This window comes from Mustela nivalis, assembly GCF_964662115.1.
Source record: "Mustela nivalis genome assembly, chromosome: 10".
In the NCBI taxonomy this organism is placed as follows: Eukaryota; Metazoa; Chordata; class Mammalia; order Carnivora; family Mustelidae; genus Mustela; species Mustela nivalis.
The window spans coordinates 77,598,348-77,615,744 of record NC_139029.1 but is presented as its reverse complement, the minus strand read 5'-3'; the positions used below and the strand labels follow the sequence as shown (position 1 = coordinate 77,615,744).

Here is a 17,397-nt window from a genome sequence, read left to right as displayed (position 1 = left end):
GCCCCTATGGCGCTGCTCTGGGTGGAGGCCACCTCACATTCGCATCACATCCTTTGGTGAGCAGAAGGCCCCTTTGTGAAAAGAAAGATGCAGTCCTCTAGCAGGGCCCACGTTTCAGTGGGCAGAAGCAAGTGAGATTTCAACCTGATCTCTGCTCCTCGCCTGGGGGCCTTTGCCTGAGGACCCACCGAAGCTAGGGTCCCCACACAGCTGGAATTTCTCATAGCTTCTGTCCCTTTGGAAGGGGGCTCATGCTTCCTCGGTTCCCCATGAAATGCCCCCAACTCCATTTACCAAGAGCCCAGCAACTCTTCACTTTCTCTTTCTCTTCCTAAGAAGGAGCCAACAGAGTGGCAGCCTGCTTTCCTCAACAAAGGGTTTATGTGAATTAAAAGGGATTATGCTTTGAAGGGGGAAACGAGCCTTTAATCACCCCGAGAAGGACACAGCAGCCCAAGCCCGAGGTGCCCTTAGCGCCATTTATGTCGGTCGCTGTCCCTCCACAGACCGAGGGCTCCGAGGGATCTATCTCCTACTCGTGCGGCTCCCAAGCATGGGCTTTGTGAGACAGATCCAGCTCTTGCTCTGGAAGAACTGGACCCTGAGGAAAAGGCAAAAGGTAACAAGTGCAGTCTGCGGTCTCAAAGTGAGGTGTGGAGCAAATCAGCAGGGTGGGGGTGGGGAAGGCAAGCTCTCTCATGGGGCTCCTTGCTATTTAGCTCTAAAGCAAAGGCTTTAGGTGGCTGCTCCGTGAACCGCTCCGACAAGTGTCCTTCGCAGGAAGACCTGTTTCTCTGTCCAGAGAGGGACACTTTGCACTTGCAGCCCAGCACGGCCACAGTATAGACTCTTCTTTCTACCTTCCTGCACGTGAACCTGTTGCCTGGCCCTCCCTTCCCCCCACCGCCTGGTTTTGAAACCTGCCAGTCCAGCCCACAAACTCTTGAGCGTCCTAACGGTGCTGTGGGAAGATCCTAAGCCCCGGGAAGATCCTAAGCCCCGAAGAACGGGCTCAAAGGAAAACAGAACTCTCAAAGAGCCTCCTAGACCAATGACGCTATGTTTCATTGATTCTGTGCGGTACACTGGCTTTCCCACATTTTCACATTTCTGACATAGGTCTGCAGCTCGTATTCAGGTGACAGTTTAACTAGACACGTCTGTTTCTTTCTTAGTGTGCAAAAAAATTTACAATTGATGGTGTCTTAGATTCAGTGAGCTGCAATAACTTATCAACCAGCAAGACGTTTACCTGAGCCCTTTCAGGGAGCAGAAGATAATGGCTGGGCTGGACCAGGGATGTAAAAGCAAAAGGAAACAGATTCAACCCTGGACTCATTTCTAGTCTGGCTGGGGAAACCTGAAGGGTTTTGAGACCAAGAGTAATAAATGTACCAAATACCCTCCAGGAAGTTCCGGCAAGAGGCACAGGTGAGCACAGGACCCCAAGAGTGTACATACAAACGCCAATGGGCTTCTAATTTTTTCTGGAAAGGGGTGAAGAGTGAATATGTGACTATATGGAAACATACACTTTGCTGCAGCCTTGCAGTCTTGCAAACACTAAATGACCCCAAATGACTAAAGATGCCAAAAGAAGAAAGCGGGGGAGAGACGGAATGAGGGGTGAGTAGAACTGAGATTAGGCAGACAGGATGTAGGCAAGGCTGGGAGATTTTTGGAAGGAGAACACGGAAGAAGATTGGCTGTGAGGAGGAGGAGAATCGATTTGTTCAAAGCCTCGATTTGAGATGGGTTTATGCAGGCAGGAAAGGGTTTTTCTGGGTGTGGGAAAAAATGTTAGGGAAGAAGGGAGCCAAGGAGTGGAACATCTGAAGGCCTGTGATGGAGTGTCTCGGTCAGGGTTCAGTCAGAGAGAATCGGGAGTATAAAAAGGTGTTAGCTAAGTACAAGGCTAGTCACTGTGAAAGAGGACAAGGATCATGGAGGCAGCTATTGTAGGATGTGGCTTCCATCCCCAGAGTTGAGGGAACCAAGGGAAGAATATGGAACTCCTAGCACTTGGAAACACAGAGGAGATGTTGGTGGAAACATAACTCAGACCTGTGGGGGAGGGGCACAGTCAGGCTGCTGTTTGGGTCTCCCACCAAGACCCATGAAGACAGACCCTGGCTACGTTTGGAGTGAAGGGACAATAGCTTAATAATTAGTCCAGAAAAAAGCAAATAGCAAAGGACATACACAAACCATGTGCACAGACGGTCAGTCCTTTCTGCTGTGTGTCAGTGGGACAGGACTTACAGAGGCTACAGAGGGAAGCCAAGTTAGGACCCCCTCGGACATGGGAGACACCGCTGTCCTCAGGCTGCTTTCCTTGTCAAAGTTACTCTGATTTTCAAATTAGTGTTGAAGTCATTTGTCTCCTTCAGGAGCCAAGAGCTAATAGTCATCCGAGGCTCTGTCCCTTGCTTCCAAGAGCTTCCCTTCCTGAATGAAAATAGATAAAAGTTAAATAAGATTCACTATTAAGTTCATGTATTTATTAATGTGTCCCTTCAATCAACAAATACTTAATAATTACTAGGCACTGTGCCAGGTCCTAGGTACCCAAAGGGCAAACAAGACAAGCTTAGTCCTTGTCCACATAGTCTTTAGAGTCTGTGAAATGCCAAGGAAAATCCAATCTGCAACTATTTCTTTCTCTCTTTCCCATAAGAAATTAAGATTCAAACTTAGTTCTACTCTCAATGTGCTCTTTGCAGCCCTCAAACAATATCCTTGGGGACTTTACTTGATGACATGATTCCATTTCTGTGGCAAGCATGTCGCTATTACAGAGAATGACCCTATCTTCAAAGACCGTGTTTAACTCAGAGGCCCTCACCGCCCCTTCTCCCTTTCCCTGGTGTTGGCCAGTGTCCCCTGTTCAGGGATTCCATCTTTCCCAGAGTGTGCTCCAAGGGGGAACACGTTGCCAGCCTCTCTATGGTGAGACAGGACTGCTCAGGCTGAGAACCCCGGCTGAGCGAAGCTCCCAGAACTAGACCTGGTCTGGGCTGACATTCATTTGATGCCATTGGGTGGCATCGTTGGGCAAAGCTCGTTGGGTGTGCCTCCTTTCCCTGAAAGCTCCCCGTGTTGGGGCTTCCGGGTGTCATCCCCTTGTCCCAGCTTCCATGTTAGTGCAGGATGTTTGGGGAGGCCTGAGGACTCATGAGAGTAGGGGCGTATTATGTCCTGGAGAGCTGGTGCGGCTGCAGGCTCTGAGCCGGGGCCCAGCATTAGGCGAGGGTGCAGGGAGGCTGGGCAGCCTGCTGCAAGCGTGCCCAGGTCCTAGGTCTGCATTCATCCAGCCAAGAATCCTCGGTGGGTTGTGGGTTCGGAAGGGAGAATTAAACAGCTCGCTTCAAGCCTCAGTTACCCACCTTTAAATTGGAAACAGGTGAGGAGGGACGGAAATCTAGCTGGCTGAGATTTGAAACAACAAGCACAACGCTGCCCTTCCCAGCAACCCCTCCTCCCCTGTGTAGATGGAGTAGTAAAGAGGGGGAGGGGAAGCAAAAAAAAAAAAAAAGAGAGAGAGAGAGAGAGAACAAGGAAATACCAGTTTGGGGGGAAAAAATTTCCATCGGCCCCTTCTGAGCCTTGGCTGGGTTTAATTAAAGTTACAGACATGTTTAAAGGGAAAGGGTGGGGGGAGTCAGAGCCACCCTGAAAACATGTTTTTAATTACGCTGTGGAATTTCTCCCTGGGGTATGCCTGCGCACAGTTGTGCATCAAGGACAAGGATGCCGCTTCGGGGTGGGGCTGCGGAGCACGACTGGGGCGGGGGCCACAGCGAGAGGTTGCTGGGAGGACCTGCCAGGCCGGAGAGGAACGGCCCGTGGTCTTTGTGCAGGAGGGAGTGTGCAATGCAGCCCCTCCAAAACAAACCCTTGCAGAGTCAGAACAATAACAGTGACCTCTCAACAAACATTTGCCCAAGATTACCGAGATGACCTACCCCAGGGGGTCTCAGCCCCGGCTGCACGTTGGCATTACCTGGAAAGTGTTAGAAACAAACAGGAAGCAACCTGTTGTCCCACGCCCAGAGAAACCCGGGTAACTGATGTGGGGCATGGCCTGAGCTCCCCCAACCTAATTCCAGCTGGCAGCCGCCTGGGAGCTGCCTTCAGAGAAGGTGGTCAAGTGAGGAGCAGGCACTCGGGGCAGAAAACAGCAGCCATAACTCAGAGATTCGGGGAAGGTGAACACCTGCAAGGTCCCACTTGTCCCGGGCCCGGGAATGAGAATTCTGATCTGGTCTGCCACTGAGGGGGGCTTCCAATCACAATGCCTTGTAAACACCAGATGCTTCAAAAATACAAGAATGAACGAGTGAGTAGAGGAGAGTGCATGTGACGAACACGCCGAAGAGGGTGGGGGTGCACCAGCTTGCACCAGTTTGGGTGTTTTATCCGTGGACTCCTCCCCCGGTCCAAGCCCGCACACAGGTAGAGCAGGGGACAGTGGGTGGTGAGTGTCTCAGGAAGCCCTGCGTTTCCAAACTGGCAAATGAGCAGTCTTGAATCCAGAAAGGGAGAAGGGCAAGAAAACTGAATGCAAGTGGGGGGCCAGCCTAAGATCTTACTGGTCATTTTAATGATACCCCCTTCTTCTTCAGCCTGTACAGCCTGTCGTGACCTAGAGCGTCCTCACGGTCTTTGTGGGAAGTGTGGGTCAGGAATAAAGGGCTTGTGTTTAACTGAACATTACCTTGTGCCAAATTCTGCTTTGGGAGGTGGTTCTGGTACCAGCCCCATTTTACAGACGAGGTCCTGAGGCATGGAGTGACTAGACAGGGCTACCCAAGGTCATACAGTTAATAGGGAGCAGAGCAAGATAAAACCCATAAGACTGACACAGTCAACTCTTAGGGGATACTGAAGGACAAAATAGTCTCATTTCACAGATAGGAAAACTGAGCCTGGGTGATGAAACAAGCCCTAAAGTGATTCTTAGCCCAGATTTTCCTATTCCCAAACGTCTGACATACCAGACTACTCCCAGACAGACATTGCTACATGGAAGGAAGCAAACCGACTTGGGAGAAAGCCAAGGTTGCACACAATTGTCTTAAGGGGAAGAATCAGATGTGTGGAATCTGGACTGGTTGCCTCACTTCCTCGGCGAAGACAGCACAAACGACTTCCGGTTTCAGCGCTTGCTCCTATCCCTCTCCCTGTGATCTTGCCAGGCTTGTTCCCTGATCTTACTTGTGGACAGAAGGACCTGGGATGGAAGGCATGAAGCCAGTGTACAGAACATGCCTCCGGGGGTGCGGTTTGTTACATCAGTTGGTGACCTGAGCCTCACCTTCAGCTTTCCAAGGAGCCTCCTAGACCCGTCCCTCACAAAGGCTCACTCATTCCTTATTTATGGGGCACCTGCTGTGAAGCTGGCCCTGTGTCTGTCAGGGTGCTAGAATCACAGTAGTGACAGGGAGAGACATGGTTGCTGCCCTAAGGCAGCTCACCATCAGTGAGGGTTCCATTTTCATGGAGTGATGACCCTCATTTACAATGAGTGATAAGACAAGGGAAGTGCAGGGTGCTGTGGGAACAGCTGTGCTGGTCTGGTAAGGGTGAGAGAGTGTTAATAGTGAGATAGGGTCCCTGGGTGGGGGAGAGGCTCAGCCCCTCCCCCCCCGCCGGGGGTGGGGGGTCGGGGGGGTGGAACAGCCAGCATTCCAGTGGCTAACCAGGGCGCTTGGGGTCAGTCCCTGTAACAGGGGATGAGATTGTCCCATACTGATGTTTTGCCATCTTGTAGGAGCATGTGTAGGGAGAGCCCTGAAAAGTGAGTGCCTTAAGGAAAATCTACCTCATGAATAATATATAATAACATTTTGGTGTGGTTCTCTAACATATCTTCCCTAGACATATTTTGAAGAAAACATTGAGTAAAACGTTACAACTGCTTAATCACCAACTGCCCTAAACATTTTTTTGTTTTTTCTTCAAGGCCCTATCTTCCCTCCACCCCCCTGCCATTACTTTATGTTACAATTTGCAATAATTCTGTAGCCAGCAGACTCTACGAGAAGGAAAAGAATAGGCATTTACTGAGTCCCTGCTATGGAGTCTACCACTTTGCTGAGCATTTATGTACATTTCTTTGAAAGGAATGACAAAGGGTTAAAGACTGTGCAAATGGCCCCTAGCTGGTCTAGATATATTTACGTCTCTCTCTTAGCCAGCGGAAGAAGTTCTCCTTCGGATCTCAGGAGTTTCCTTCCTAGGGTTTGTTTCTGGAGTGGGGGTTGGGTAGAAAAACTATTTCATTCCCCGAATTACATTCCCTCCTCCCAGCCCTCCCACACAACCCTCCCACACCTGCAACCTACCCCTTAGGAGCAACACCATGGAGTGTGGCTCCAACAACCAAGTGTTTCTTCCTTTGGAATCAAGGGTCCTTAAAACTCTTGAGTCGAACCTAATTTAAGTACTGGCTTTCAACCATAGGTCGTTATCAGCAGCTTCCGTCAGTACTGTAAAAACTGACCGCCGTATGCCCTGCTTTCTTCCTTTAAGCAATAAGAAACTGTGCAAGGAAAGATGTTGGTAAACCCTTATTGACTTTGCTATGGATCACAGTGTTCAGAGTCCTTGGCTCATTCATTCAGTGGCCATGTATGCAAGGTCTAGTGGGAACTAGAAGAAGCCAGGGCAGTAGGGAAGGGCAGAAAGTGCACATGAGACATGTGAGAGCTGGTGCCCTACAGAGCAGAACCTGGTTTCAGGTGCACAGCAACATCTGAGGAGTTCTGAAGCACACATCTCCATCCTTGATGAAAGTCTCAAGTCAAGGCAGTTTCCTGAAATAGAGTAGAATCCAGATGGACACAAAGTCTTGTGAGCCTAATATATCAGGGTAGGGATAGTAAAGGAAATGGGACAAGAGAAGGAAGTCTGGGGCGCTTGGGTGGCTCAGTCAGTTAAGTATCTGACTTGATTTTGGTTCAAGTCATGATCTCAGGGTCATGAGATCAAGCCCTGTGTCAGGGCATGGAGCCCGCTTAAGATTCTCTTAGATTTTTTTTCTCTCTCTCTCTCCCCCCGTCTGTCCTCTCCCCCCCTCCCCTGCCACCCCCAGCACTCTCTCCCTCGAAAGAAAGAAAGAAAGAAAGAAAGAAAGAAAGAAAGAAAGAAAGAAAGAAAGAAAAGGAAGTCCTTTAGGAAATATACCACAACCAAGATCTATGGCACAGACACGTGCTGAGCTGTGTGTCCACTCTGGGTGTGTCTTCTGTAATTTCTTGGCATCACTGGTCTTTCTCTCTTTTTGTCTTGTTTTTCCAGATCCGCTTTGTGGTGGAACTTGCATGGCCTTTGTCTTTATTTCTGATCTTGATCTGGTTAAGGAACATCAACCCACTCTACAGCCAACATGAATGTAAGCATGAAGAGGGCAGAAGGGGGGAACCCTGGCAAACCTTTCATTTAGAAAGGTCTTAGGTGGGGACGCCTGGGTGGCTCAGTTGGTTAAGCAGCTGCCTTCGGCTCAGGTCATGATCCCAGCGTCCTGGGATCAAGTCCCACATCGGGCTCCTTGCTCAGCAGGGAGCCTGCTTCTCCCTCTGCCTCTGCCTGCCATTCTGTCTGCCTGTGCTCGCTCTCTCCCCCTCTCTCTGATAAATAAATAAAATCTTTAAAAAATAAATAAATAAATAAATAAATAAATAGAAAGGTCTTAGGGGTTTGGGGTGCCAGGATTGGATCTACTTATCATCATTTCATGCCTCCGGTGCAGAAAACAGATTCATTGGCATGATACAAATGAACTTTTTAATCCTACATCTTTGCAAATACTTGTATGTGGTTACTGAAGAATTGTGAAATTAGTTTTTGTTTTTGTTGATTTTTTTTTCTCTTACTAGTTTTAAAGGGAGCATATTATAAATGGGCTCCCTAAAATATTCTGGAGACCAGTTTAGGGAGTTGATATATATAGTGCTGGACAAAAATGAGAAGGGGTAGTACACAGCCATGTGTAGTAATATATCATTTCTTGGATCTCAGAGGTATCCTGGGACCTGGGATGAGCCTGTGAATGCCCCTTTTATTCTCTGCTCCTGGTTTCCAGCGAGGATGACATCTTCTCCCTCTAGGTAGCTGATGTGCAGACCTCAGGAACAATATGAACATTCTCAGTGCCTTATTTTTACTCTTCTCCTTCTTGTTCATGAGTTTTAAGCCCCAAGTTCTGGATCAGTCTCTTGTCTATCAAACTCTTGCTCATTTACCTTGCTCCTCCTGCCCCCTCTTCTCCCCAACCCATCATCCCCCCCACCACCACCACCACTGCTAAAGGAGCCCATAACTTGCAACCTTCTTGTGTGCTTGGGGTATGTGCTCATAAAAACAGTTGTGGAAAGAGCAGGTGAGCCTCACTTCCTAAATCATCTGAGCAATGTTGTGGAGCCATCTTGGGCTAACATCCCTCCACCATACCCCCCTCTATTCCCCCCCGCGCTGCCCTTCATGCCTCCATCAATTGTCTATCACCGCACTGCATGGGGAGCTTGAGAGGAGAGACCCTGTCTCGGGCACTGGGCACATGGCCTGGTATATATTAGATGCTCCTGCTTCTTAAATGTTGATGAATGAAAGAAAACACCTGAGGGCTGGGCTCCTTCCTGCAGAGGCCCAGCAACTAGAAGTGGCATCCCACATGGTTTCCATAAGTAACTCCTTGTCTTCATTTCCTGTCTTCAAGGCCATTTTCCCAACAAGGCGATGCCCTCAGCAGGAATGTTGCCGTGGCTCCAGGGGATATTCTGCAATGTGAATAATCCTTGTTTTCAAAGTCCCACCCCGGGAGAATCTCCTGGAACTGTGTCAAACTATAACAACTCCATGTAAGTATTGAGATGCCCCAAATCTCAGGATAGGGCTTGAGGGCATTGGTTCTAAACCTGGGGGCGGTTAAAGACCATCCCTAGAAGCTGATGAAAACCGATGGCCCCTCTTCCCCCGAAAATGGACACACACACACACACACACACACACACACAAAGCATTACATTGTGCATAAGATTTCTGGGTACTTGAGGACTCCAGGTTAATGACCTCTCCTCTGGGGTCTATTTTTAAGTCAAATCCCATAAGAAGAGAGTCTATCTTTGAAATTCCCTTTCAGAGCAGGAGGTAGGAGAACACGATATGAGCATGTCCTAGAGATAGAGGCTCAAGGATGTGCACAGGGTCATCCTTCACCCCCTGGGCTGATCTTGAGTTTACCTGAGGGACATCAACAAGGCTCATTTGGGAGTGGGCTTCACTGTGCTTATATAAACACCAGGTCAGATGGAAACAAGATACCGGGTTACTCCAGTTTTTTTGTTTTTTGTTTTTCCTTAAAGTAGCTCTGCATATAATTCCTCTGGGACAAACCTGCATTTGACTCAAGAAAAGGGATACTTGACAAGTCAGCCCCATGCTCAGAGGTAGCCTTCCCCACTGGGAGCAAACTATGATTGCTTTTACCCTATCCTGGCAGAGTAGGGTAGTCCTGATAGAGACTTGTGCCCTGTAAGCCTGTAATACGTATCTGTTTGCCAATCTTTGGAATATAAAAAGATGGAAGAGGGAGCATCTGTCTTCCTGAGACTGTCTGGAAGGTGACATTTTAGCTGGGAGTGCAGGGCTACAAACACTTCCTGGAGGCTCTAACTTGCAATCTCTAACTTCAGCTTGAGTCCCCTAGAGGGGTTTGAGAAGGAACACTTCCCCATCCATAGAGATGGCGTGGGGTCGCCCAGAGGGATCAGGGAGCCTGGAAGACAGCTCAGTGGGGGCTAGCTGGGGCTTTGGACGGACTGGCACTGGTGGTGTCTAGAACCTGAGGGAGTTGGGGAAGGACGGCTTCTGACTCCAGCTGTACTCAGCATTAGAACCAGGAAATCCAGGTTTCACATTTCGCACCCTCATTATAGGTGAAATACTGGCTTATTCAAGGCTCTTTTGCCTGCAAGCCACAGAAGCCCATTCCAACAAGCTGTATGTAGCCCTAGAGGGAAATAGATGATATGGACACTAGACCTTCTTGCAAAGCCAGGGGAAGTCAGGCAGGCCTCAGGAGGGGTGGGACAGGAGCTGGATGGCCACAGACCTGCTCTCCCCTCTCTGGGCCTGCACGGTTCAGCCTCTGTCCCTTTGTCTGTGCAACAGCTATATTTACCTCTCTCCACCGACCAATGTCCCTACTTCTCAATGCCCGTGCTGGCTCTGGTTGCCCAGTTCAGAGCACCTTGCCTTGGGCAACTGGAAGGACATCTTTCAATACCATTCAAATTCCTGGGAGCAGAGATGTTTGGTTCAACTTCATTTTCCTCATCTGGTCAGCCATGGCAGAGGGCATGTGAGTGTGTATGGGTGTGTGGGTGCCCACTTACAGGGAGGAACTTGTGGATTAAGCATGGCTGTCCATGCCTATGAATGGCTGGCCAGGTGAGGTCTCCAAGAAGTGGCAAACTCTGGGAAGAACCTCCTTTGAATGTCATCTTTGAATGTCATCCTGCTGAAGGCTTCTCTGGGTGGGAAAGACATAGAGCATGGGGTTAAGAGGTGAGTTGGCCCTGCTGAAGCTGGAAAACTGAACAAAATGCTCACCCGCCCTATGAGCCTGTTTGTACAATGAAGTTGAAATAGCCTTTTCTCCTTTGGCCTTGGTGGTATTAAAATGATACGTAATGTCATAGCTAGGGCAAGCATATGGGGTCTCCAAAACTAGCAAGCAGTATTATTACTATTATGAAAATGACAATATCTTTGCTAACGAAGCTTTGTCTTTCTTACAGCTTGGCGAGGGTGTTTAGAGATTTTCAAGAACTCGTCATGAAGGTACCAGAGAGGCAGAGCCTTGGCCATGTTTGGAAGGAACTTCAAACCTTGTCTCAACTCATGGACACCCTCCGGACTCACCCCGAGAGAGTAGCGGGTATGCTGGGCTTGCTCCTTCTCATCCATCACTTGCCTCTCCCTTGCCTTACCTGTCAGAGAGACCAAAGGCACAGGAAAGAGAAGGAGATTTAGTGCGGAAAGATACTAGAGGTGGCAGGAAGGAAGGGCTCTAGAGGTGGCATGAAGCTCACCTTGGTGAGGACTCCTCTTTCTATCAGTTTAAGAGTTAGGAAGTTGAGGAGGGCAGGAAAGTTCTCGTTCCCAGCAAGTCTAGACTCAGAAAGGAGAATGCCGGAGTGGTTGCGCTCTGGGAAGGATGAGGCTAGGTTAATTCTGGAAGCAGGAGGAAAAGGGTAAAGGGAAAGGTGTAGGAGTATTTTCATGGAGCACTAGAGAGTGAGCTAACCAGGACTGCGTGGAAGCAATGCCAAGTAAGGGGCCAGAGAGGTCAGAATGTGTATGTTTAGCATGGTGTAAATACGCACGATCATTCCATTTCTTCCAGGGATATTCAGCCTCCCGGGCCCTGAGGCACAGCAGATGTAGAGGGAGATGATACGGGGCTGGGGGTTTTAAGGAGGTACTGCAGAAGGTCCAGGAGGCAAGGGTGGTGACTGGAAAACAGGCATCGGGTCCAGGCTGCAGAAGGATGGATGGGGAAACCAGAAGTACTGAAATGGCCTGGGGAAGATCAGGGGACAAGGGAACAGAGGCCCCTGGGAGTTCCATAGTCCTGTGGACAGTCCCCTCTCAGCCCCTGTTTAAGGACGGGTGTGCTGAGCGGGATAGAGGGCTTGATGACTGTGGTCAAAGAGTGAGCTCTGCAGATCCAGGATTTCAAAGGTAGGCAGGAGCAGGGAGAAGAAGCCCCTGGGTATGGCCGGGGTGGCTGAAGCAGGGCAGAAGTGAAGGTTGAGCTGATGAGGATACCAAGGGACCAAGAAGCCAGGCTGTTGGGAAACTGTTTGTGTGGGCAAGTAGGGGAGATGGTTACCAGGGTAGGACAGTCACTTGGGCTCAGGAGCAGTGAGGGCCGGACGTGGCAGAGGCTTGGGCACGAGCTGGAAGCCTCCCCCCACTAACCCTCCACCATCCCCAGGAGGGCAGATGAGCAGCTGGGAGGGAGAAAGCCCCGCCAGAAATCTAGGGCTCTCTGCAGTCCTGTAGGGGAAACGTGACCACCAATGGGGGAAGACTGTGAAGGCTGGCGGCTTAGAAGCAGTGAAGAGGTCCTGCATGCATCCTATGTTGCTAGGACAGGGGGGCAGGGGGGACTCTCGGGATGGCCTCCGAGGATGACGGGGATGAGCAAGGGGTCTACCAAGGGGACGGAGAGGCTGGATACAACCGTTCCTGTTCAGGGTTCTGAACAAGAGAAGTGGGAGAATGGTAGGAATCAGCCCTCCAGGGGTCCTCACCCATGCAGCTGGAGAGACGGATCAGAGCGGGTACCCACACTGAAGGCTCCCAAAGCAGAGGTGGAAGGACAGAAAGAACAGTGACCACACCTTGGGGGGGAGGGTGGGGGAGGGATGTGGGGGGGGCGGGGCTTCAAGAGAACAGAACTCCAGAGGGGCAGTTATCTTTAGGAAAGTATTATCCTCTTCCCACCTGGCCACCTTTTCCCTTCTCTCCCTGTGGGAGCAATGAAGGACAGGAGTATGTTCAGAGAGCATGTTGAGATGACTTCATTACATTTTAATTCTCTCCAAAATAGTAACACATGGACTGTAGGTAGTAATATTCTACAAACCAGATTATAAACATGACCTTCTGTGCTGCCCTGGATAGAAGAGTTTACTCAGCTCGAGCTGGAGGACCTTCTAAGGTGTGAGCACAAGCAGAATTTTCGTAGTAAGAGAAACAGGGGAGAGGCAGCAACCGGAAAGCACTGTTTTCCAGGATTCAAGAAGCAGATGAGACCATGGGCTGTCTAACCCCTGGAGTGATTGCCTACCTCATTCATCCTGTGGGATCTGGAAGGAGGCAGACATTTCGTTTTGTTGTCTCATTGTCAGATGGAGTCCAGCTGGGAGGACATGTAAAGGAAATCATTTCAAACCACAATTTCTCTGCGGTCTTTATAGTGTGTATATGAGAACCAAAGTCACAGCTTCCCAACCTCAACGCAGGCCTAGTTTTGAATTGGCATACAGGTGGTTCCTTCTGCGGGCCTTCAGTCTGTGGAGGGAAGTTCTCTAAAGGAGAGCAGCTTCAGAGGTCTGGAGAGACAGGGTGGGAAAAGGTCAGCCAAGGCTCCCCAAAGGAATCTGGGGGCTGGGAACAAAGATTCCACAGCACCCCTGACCTTGGTGGCCATAAGAGGGGACAGGGGGCCATCCCCAAAGTCTCTGAAGGAATTCTAGGCCAGGCATCTAAGATTTCCCAAGTATCCACCATCAGGATGGCGGACTATTTCAGGGTCCATCCCAGGGTCACTTGGGGACTTGCTCACTGTCAACACTGAATCCTCGGCCCAAAGCCCCTGTGGAGGGTAAAGCCTTGGGGAACGAGGTGGGCGGCTGTCATTGGTATGTGCTTTTGCCTGTCAGTTTCCAGTCACCTGGGAAAGTATGCCGATGGCTGACCCAGGTGGCCTTTTCTTTTCCTAGCAAACCTGTTGTACAGCATTCTCCCCAGGGGAGGATTAATGGTAAAACACCAGACATGAAGCCCCCTCCCCTCTCAGCCCCAAGCAAGCACTGTGGTCTCTCAATCATCTTCAGACACCTTCTTCCCACGAGCCCCACATGTTCTCCTGGTTTCTCTCCCACCCCAACCCTCAGGTCCCCTCGGCTCCGGGGGCCTCAGCAGCCCCCTCCCCCAACCTCTTCCCAGGGAAGCGAACAAGAAGAACCACATTTTAAACAAAATTTATTTTTCTTTCCTCAGGCCCCCAGTTCACATTTCTCCCTCGGGAGTCTAGTGGAGCTTCTGTCTGGTATCAGCCACCTCTTACATCTTGGGCCCCACACTCTCACTACAGGGTGACCCCCACCCCTCTCTGCGGAACCACCATGCTCCTGCCCCTTACCCCATAGAGCCACAGCAGCCCAGTCACCTGGGTGAGGCAGAGGGAATGGCTTCCCTCCCCAGCAAGATATTCTTAGGCAAGGTCAGGCGAGTGAGTTAAAGAATAACGAATTGACAAACAGTCAGATGGGTTGCCGACTCTCAGGTCACAACCACAAGTATTTATTGGGTGCCTCCTGTCATTCCACAGGTGTTCGTCGAGGCCCTGATTCCACGTCAGGCTCTCCTGCTTCGTGTCAGAGAGAGGTGTCCTCAAGGGCTTACCTCTGTGCGCCCAGCATTGCTAGCATGATGAGGGATAAAATGAAGGCAGGGTCCTTAGCCCCCTCCTCTCCAGAGACTCGTGTGTGTGTGTGTGTGTGTGTGTGTCCAGGGAGCCCCTGAGGCCAGTGTAGGACATAATGCTGACTATGAAGTGATTGTGAGAAAGAAGAATGACCGAGCTGGGGTCCAGCAGAAGGAAGAAAGGAAGCTGGGTTTGGAAGATGACAAGACTTATGTTATCAGAAAAAGGGGAAGGCAAGAATAAAATAGAGCAGCCCTTTTCAGACCCCCTCCTGCTCCTGGGATCCCTCCTATATTCTGGTTTCCCAGGGGCCTTTGGGCTTTCCCCGTGGGAAAGGTGGTAACACTGCCTGGTAACACAACTCCCCAGAGTCTGTCGTGAAGCGGAGACTCAGGTCTTATTGTCCCTGCCCTAGCTACATGGGCAGGTCCCTGACTTGACCCATCCCCTTTGAGGAGGAAATGAGCAGCAACCTCCATCTGGACCAGGCCCTTCAGGGAAGCACACAACCTGAAGACAGAAGGGAAGGCTGTCAAGCGCTCAGGGGAGTAGGTAGGCCTCTTGGCTGCCTGGTGAAGGAAGAATTTGGGGGAGAGAAGATGGGGTGCTGGGGTATTAGGAGCAGGAAGGAGCAGGAGCACTGGATAATTAGAGTTAGACAAAGGAGAACTAAGAGGTAAGTAGTCAGCCAGGCTCCTGGGGAAGTTGGGATGTACACATGGGCACTTTCATGAAACCCAGATGTTTTCCCTTAATGTTGAAATGATTTCCTAAGCATCTATGAAGGGGGCCCATGTTTTCAGGCCTGGGAGGCCACTTCACAGTCCTTAGCCCAAGTCACCCTCACAATATCCCTGTGAGGTGTGCAAAGTACAGACACAAAGCATTCAATCACTTGCCACGGGGTCACCTTAACAGCTAGGAGTCCTTTATGCCTCCTTATAAAAAATTTCTGCTTTTAGTACGTCCCGAGGAAAGCCAGGGAGAATGTAACTGGGGCTGATCAAGGCACAAAATTATAAGTCCAGGCAATAGACCATCTCCTCTTTCCCTCCTAAAGCTTTTCTTGCCCCAAACAGGCCCCTTTCTTCTAGTCTATGTCAATACCCCAAGCTTAGAGTCTTAGCTGAGATGACAGAAATGCCAGGAAGAGCCGTCTAACCCATGACAACACAGTGTGGACACGGCATGTAAGTCCTCTCATTCCACACTAGGCTTTTTCAGCCTTAACACTAATGATATTTTGGACCAGATGGTTCTTTGTTTTGTAGTGGGGAGGGAGTTATTCTGTCCACTGTGAATGTATTACCAGCATCCCTGGCCTCTACCCCGTAGCACCTCCCCAGTTGCTGCACCCAAAAATGTCTTCAGACATTACCAAATATTCCCAAGGGAGACAAAATTACCCCACTGTACTTCCTCACCCCCATCTGGTTGAGAGTCGCTGTTCTAGACCAATTCTACAACACAGCTGAGGACCTCTCCCCTGTCCTGAGCTAACTTCTTCCACTTTTTGTGCCCCCTCACTAAGTTTTGCCTGGCTGCATCATCAGTAAACGCTGTGACTGTGTTGGTGACCGCCTAGGGGCAGGTGTCCTGACCTCCAAGCTGCCTTGGAACCCAAGAACAGAACCTTCTGCTGAAAGCTGATTAGAAATGCTTCCAACATGTTCTACATGTTCTCCCTTTTTTGACTTATTCCCCATTTGACACCCTGTTCTTTCATTCATATACAGGAAGAGGGATACGAATTCGGGATGTCCTAAAAGATGAAGAAACACTGACACTATTTCTCACGAGAAACATTGGCCTGTCTGACTCAGTTGTCTACCTTCTGGTCAACTCCCAAGTTCGTCCAGAACAGGTAGGTGGAGATCACTGGCCCCTGGAGGGGAGGGGTGAGCCCTGAGCCTGAGAAAAAAACAGGGGAGACCTTGCATTATTTTTCCTTCTTGTTTCATGTTCAAAATCCATGATTTGTTCCAAATATTCAGAAAAATACCGGGGGGCGGGGGGGTCAGTTGAAATAACGAGCCTTCCTGGCATAGGATTATGAAGCAACCCATCCTGGCAGCACTTCAAACAACTCAGATTTGTATAACTGGAAAGAACCTCGGAGAACACGTGGCTCAGAATCCTCTTAGAACTGAGGAAACTGAGGTTTACTCACGTATTCATCAAATATTCAGGGACATCCTAGGTACTAACATACAGTGTGAACAACATAGGCAAACCCTTCACGCTGGGAGCTTATAGTCCTGCCGGGACAGCAGGTGATCCTCAAATAAGCAAAGATACATATGGAGCATTTCCGGGTCAAGATAGGTGCTGAGAGGAAAATCTGGCAGAGCTGGGTGTTGGGGAGGGTCTAGGAGGCGTGGGATGGAGGCAGTCTGAAATGAGATGGTCAGGGAAGGCCTTCCTGCTGAGATGGTATCTGAACCCACCTGCCTAAGCAGAAGGCAGCGGTGGGAAGCGCTGGGAGAAGAGAGTTCTCGGGTGAGAAATGGGCTGCGCATGCGCAGTGTGTGAGTGCACGGAGCTGATCTTCCCCTGGCTACAGACCTCTGATTGCCTGCACGTTTTCTTCTCAGTGCCAGGCAAGCTCCTTCTTCTGTCCCCACTGCACTCTCTGACCCATGCTCCTCAAAATCTGTCTCATGCATTTCATAATCTCCTATATGTATTCAGAGTGTTTTTAAAACCCCTAATACATGACTTTCCCCATCTGTGGGAGTTCTGGGCCTCAGGGGCTCCTGCCCAGCCTCCTGGGCATGCGGCTTTCTGGCTTGATGAACAAAGTGAGAATGCAAGATAAGCAGGGGCCCAATAGAGCAGACACCCCTCCCGCCTCTCCTGGCCAGGTCTGCACCTCCTCCAGACTCCAGGGGAGACTGAGACATAAACAGAGAATTTCAGGGCCTGTGTCAGTACTGAGATAAAAGTCTGCACCCAGAGGAGGGAGGGGGTACCCCAGACGCCTGGGCAGGGCTGGCTCTGTCCAAAGGGGTTTTCGGGCTGGTCCCCTGCAGCGTGGTGAAGAAACCCATACCTGCTTTTCTGGCTTCTTAGACTGTGAGATTTCCCCTGAAACCACATGAGGGGAACTGAGGGTCAGCCCTGAGACAATGTGTCAGAGCCTTTGGGAGAGCAGGGCCTGCACTGCCCGGGCC

The 17,397-nt window shown here is 50.1% G+C and overlaps 1 protein-coding gene across 1 annotated transcript in view; it reads left to right on the top strand.

The window, feature by feature from the left end:
- Window positions 1-553: 553 nt before the first annotated feature.
- ABCA4 (ATP binding cassette subfamily A member 4) overlaps window positions 554-17,397 on the top strand; it is a gene marked incomplete at its 5' end in the record, with an annotated part of 123,853 nt that continues 107,009 nt past the window's right edge. Inside the window, 5 exons of the mRNA XM_082688820.1 lie at window positions 554-619; window positions 7,303-7,396; window positions 8,720-8,861; window positions 10,803-10,942; window positions 15,961-16,088. Coding sequence (XP_082544946.1) covers window positions 554-619; window positions 7,303-7,396; window positions 8,720-8,861; window positions 10,803-10,942; window positions 15,961-16,088 — 570 coding nt within the window. The remainder of the gene's footprint in view (window positions 620-7,302; window positions 7,397-8,719; window positions 8,862-10,802; window positions 10,943-15,960; window positions 16,089-17,397) is intronic.